At 46.0% G+C, this 4,121-nt stretch overlaps 1 long non-coding RNA gene and 1 gene segment (V, D, J or C); both read left to right on the plus strand.

Moving 5' to 3' along the window:
• Positions 1-2,269, plus strand: part of LOC107160907 — a 12,083-nt gene extending 9,814 nt beyond the window's left edge. The window contains 1 exon segment of the V gene segment in view: positions 2,262-2,269. Within this exon segment, the coding sequence occupies positions 2,262-2,269 (8 nt within the window).
• LOC107160912 lies at positions 304-1,278 on the plus strand. The gene is made up of 2 exons (XR_001505910.2): positions 304-1,009; positions 1,114-1,278. It is a non-coding gene; the product is annotated as an uncharacterized LOC107160912 (long non-coding RNA).
• Positions 2,270-4,121: the final 1,852 nt, after the last annotated feature.

A 4,121-nucleotide genomic window follows, 5' to 3' on the forward strand; every position in this document is an offset into this window, starting at 1 on the left:
GCCCCTTGCTGGCTGAACAGGGGAAACCATGCCCTGGGCAGTCCTGGGTCAGGAGCCCAGAGCTCTCTCCCACAGGCCCTGCCCTGGAGGGTCTTTCAGATCTTCATCTCTGCCTCTGAGCTGGGGAAGCTGGGCCTTGTTGATCCCTGGGATCCTGAAACACCCTCCATCCTCTGGGTGCAAAGCCCTGGGCTGCTCCCAGTGGAGCTGCTGGCCTCCCCCTCCTGGCCACAGCTCCTGGGCAGCACCACAAGTGTGCTGCTCTCCTGGCCAAAGTGCAAAGCCCCAGCTCTGCCTGCACTGCCCCTCTCTGCCCCTCCCTGTCCTGCACATGACCTGACATCAGTCAGGGGGTCACACGCCAGGGCCTCACCTGTGCCCTTGAGATTGTCCAGCCAACAGTCTGCTCCAGCCTGAGTGAGCCCAGCTCCCACCAAGTGTGAGGTCATCTACAAAACATATTCTGATAACGTAACTAAGTGTGTCCACCTGTGAGTTGTAGGAGGTTCAGGAGACCACTCCTGTCCAGGGTAAGAGAAGAAGCCTAAATACTCAACTTGCTCTTGCCAGATATGAGCTGTTGGGCACAAGCATCACCACTCAAGCTTCTGTGTCATTTCATAACTGCATCATGGAATTCACCCTGATCCTTCTGTCATGATTATGTAGATGTGGAAAACACGTTAATGGATGATGTAGGCAGAAGAGAAAATACACAAAAGCAGTTTTACTTTCTTGAATGCTGCTGTGTGCTCCTAACTGCACCTGATGCTCACCTCTACCCTAAATGCTCCTCTAGGAGGCCTCCACCCAGAGCTGCTATATAGCAGGAGAACATGCAAATAGGGCCTCCCTCTGCTCATGAAAACCAGCCCACCTGACCCTGCAGCTCTGCACAGGAGCCCAGCCCTGGACTCCCAGCTCAGCCCACTCAGTGATCAGGACTGAACACAGCTGCTCACCATGGAGACTGTGCTCAGCTGGGTTTTCCTGGTGGCTGTTTTCAAAGGTAATGAATGGAGAACCAGAGACCCTGAGTGTGTGAGTGGACAGGAGTGAGAGGAAGAGTGGATGAGTGCCAGTGTCCTGACCAGGCTGCCTCTGTGTTTGCAGGTGTCCAGTGTGAGGTGCAGCTGGTGGAGTCTGGGGGAGGCCTGGTGCAGCCTGGGGGTTCCCTGCGACTGTCCTGTGCAGCCTCTGGATTCACCTTCAGTAACTACTACATGCACTGGGTCCGCCAGGCTCCAGGGAAGGGGCTGGAGTGGGTTGCTCTTATAAAACACAAAGCTAATAGTTACAGCACAGTATAGGCTCCATCAGTAAAGACCGATTCACTATCTCCAGAGAGGACGCCAAGAACACCCTGTACCTGCAAATGAGCAGTCTTAGAACTGAGGACACAGCCACCTATTATTGTAGTACAGACACAGTTAGGGGACCTCAGTGTGAGCCCAGACACAAACCTCCCTTCAGGGTGCCCAGTGCCAGCAGGGGGCGCTCAGCACACAGGGAGCCCAGGGTCAGCCAGGAGCAGGTGCAGAGGGGGTGGGGCTGATTTCTTCCCTCTGGGGGCCCTCCTCTTTATGATCCAGCTTTCTAGGAGAGCTCTCTGGACATAATTTTCTTACTAATCTCTTATGTCTCTGAAGAGAACAATTTGGGTTTTTAATTTATACTTTCTTTCTTCATTGTTGCACCATAATTATAAATAATATTGCATTTCAATTGGATACAGCTACACAATCATGGGATATAATTTCTCCACTCTGTCCCCTGCCATCTCCCTTTCCCTCCCCTCCTCTTTACCCCTCTCTCCTGACCCTTTTCCCCTTTCTTTTCTTGACAGATCTTTTCTATAATTTGGTTTCATTAGTGCCTCTTAGAGCACATAAAGGGGACATCCACTGTGCCATCCTCACACAGGACACAGGAATGCTTCATCAATGTCATTCCACTGTTTGTCCCATTTCTGTTCCCTGACCTCACCCTTGATCCCCTTCCTCTCTTCCTGCTCCCTCTTCTGTTTCCAGGGGACTCCTCCCAGAACTTTTCCCTTTTTGTGATCTGCAATTTGCATTTGAGATTAAACACGTGACATTTCTCCCTCTGAATCTGGCTTAATAAACTTGATACTCTCCAGTTCCATCCATTGACCAGGAAATGCCATATTTCCACTCTTCCCTGTGGCTGAGTGAAACACTGTTCTGTGTATACACCACCTTCCCTTTATCCGCTCATCTGTTGATGGACATCTGGGAAAGTTATGTAATATGGCTCTTTTCAGGCCCACTGGTGTAAACACTGATGTGGCTAGATAGCTGTGCTGTGCTGATTTGGGGTCTTTTGGATAAATACCGAGGAGTGGCAGCTGGGTCACATCGTGGCTCCATTCCTGGTCTTCATGAAATGTCCTTTCTGCTTTCTAGAATGGCAGCACTAATTTGAAGTCCCAGCAATAACACATCCGTACACCTCTTTCCCACATCTTTGCTGACACTTTTTATTATTTGTGTTCTTGATGGTTGCCTTCTGATTGGACTGAGATGAATTCTCAAGGCAGTTTCAAGGTGCATTTCCTGATTTCTAGGACTATTGACAATGTTTTCTTATATTTGTTGGCCACTTAGATTTCCTCTCTTGATAAATGTCTGTTTAGCTCTTTCCCATTTATTTATTGGGCTATTTGGTCTGGTCATTAAGTGTTTGGGGTTCTCTATATATTCTGTGTATTTGTGCCCTATCTGGGGGGCAGGTGACAATGATGTTCTATTCCCCCAGGCTCTCTCCTCACACTGTGGCTGGATTCCATTGCTGTGCTGAAGGCTTTAATTTGATACTGTGCTGCTTACTGATTCCTGGTTTTGATCCTTGCACTTTAGTGACCTGGTTGAGGAAGTCGGTGTCTGTGTCAGTCCTGAGGAGGGTTGGTGCAATATTTGATTCTAGCCCTTACAGAGTGTCTTGTCTAATTCTTCAATTTCTGATCAACTTTGAGTTGACTTTTGTAGGGTGAAAGATAGTGATCTATTGCATCCTTTTTCATATTGGGATATTCAATTTTCTCAGTTCTCTTGGTTGAAAACACTGTCATGTCTCCCACAGGGTTTTGGAAACTCTGTCAAGTGCCAAATAACTGCACTTATGTTGGCTTGTCTCTGTACTTTCTATTCCGTTGGTCTTCATGTCTGCTTTGGGGTCAGTGCCTGCTGGTTTTGTTACTGCAGCTCTGTCAAATCATTTGAGGTCAGATATTTTCACAACTTCAGGTTCAATCTTCCTGCTTAGAATTACTTTGGCTATTTTGTGTTTTTAATTTCTCCACACAAATATCAGGATTCTTTTTTTCTGGTTGTTTGAAGAATGTCTTTGGTATTTGTTGGAGATTTCATTGAATCTCTGTGACATTTTTGGTAGTTTGGCCATTTGATAATAATCATTCTGACAATCGCAGAAATTGGCAGTTCTTTCCATCTCTAAGGTCTTCAGTTTTTCTCTGTGTTGTTACTCACTGTTTCCATTGTAGAGATTTTTCACCTCCTTGGTTGATTTCTTTCCAACTACTTTTTAAGTTATTTAGAATGGGAACAATTTCCTTATTTCTTTCTCAGCAGACCTGTTTTAGAAATATTCAAAAGTGGTTTATTTATGGACGCATGATGTATTTACCTACATTGCTAAAGTTTTTGCTTTTTTTTTATCAGATCTAGACGCATTTTGATGGAGACATTGGTTATTCTAGACATTGGATTACACCATCTGCAAGCAGCATATTCAGACTTCGGTCTTTCCTCTGTAATCCTTTAATTTCCTCCTCTGGAGTGATTGCTCTGACTGAAGATTGTAGGGACTGTGTTCACAATGCACACTATCAAAGACACAAGGACATGGTTCCTTTAAAACATAAAGAAGATGGAGAAACCATTGGCACACTATAGAAAATAAAATACAAAAGCTAAGAATTAACAAAGTTAGATGCAACAGAAGATATGCCTACAAGCTCTTCTGAAATCCAGAAAATTATTGCAAACTGTTTTTTAAAAATATCCTCCAGGGGCTGGGATTGCAGTTCAGAGGCAGAGCGCTCCGCTAGCATGCATGAGGCACTGGGTTCGATCCTCAGC

The sequence above is a fragment of the Marmota marmota genome, unplaced genomic scaffold, assembly GCF_001458135.2.
Source record: "Marmota marmota marmota unplaced genomic scaffold, marMar, whole genome shotgun sequence".
Taxonomy (NCBI): domain Eukaryota; kingdom Metazoa; phylum Chordata; class Mammalia; order Rodentia; family Sciuridae; genus Marmota; species Marmota marmota.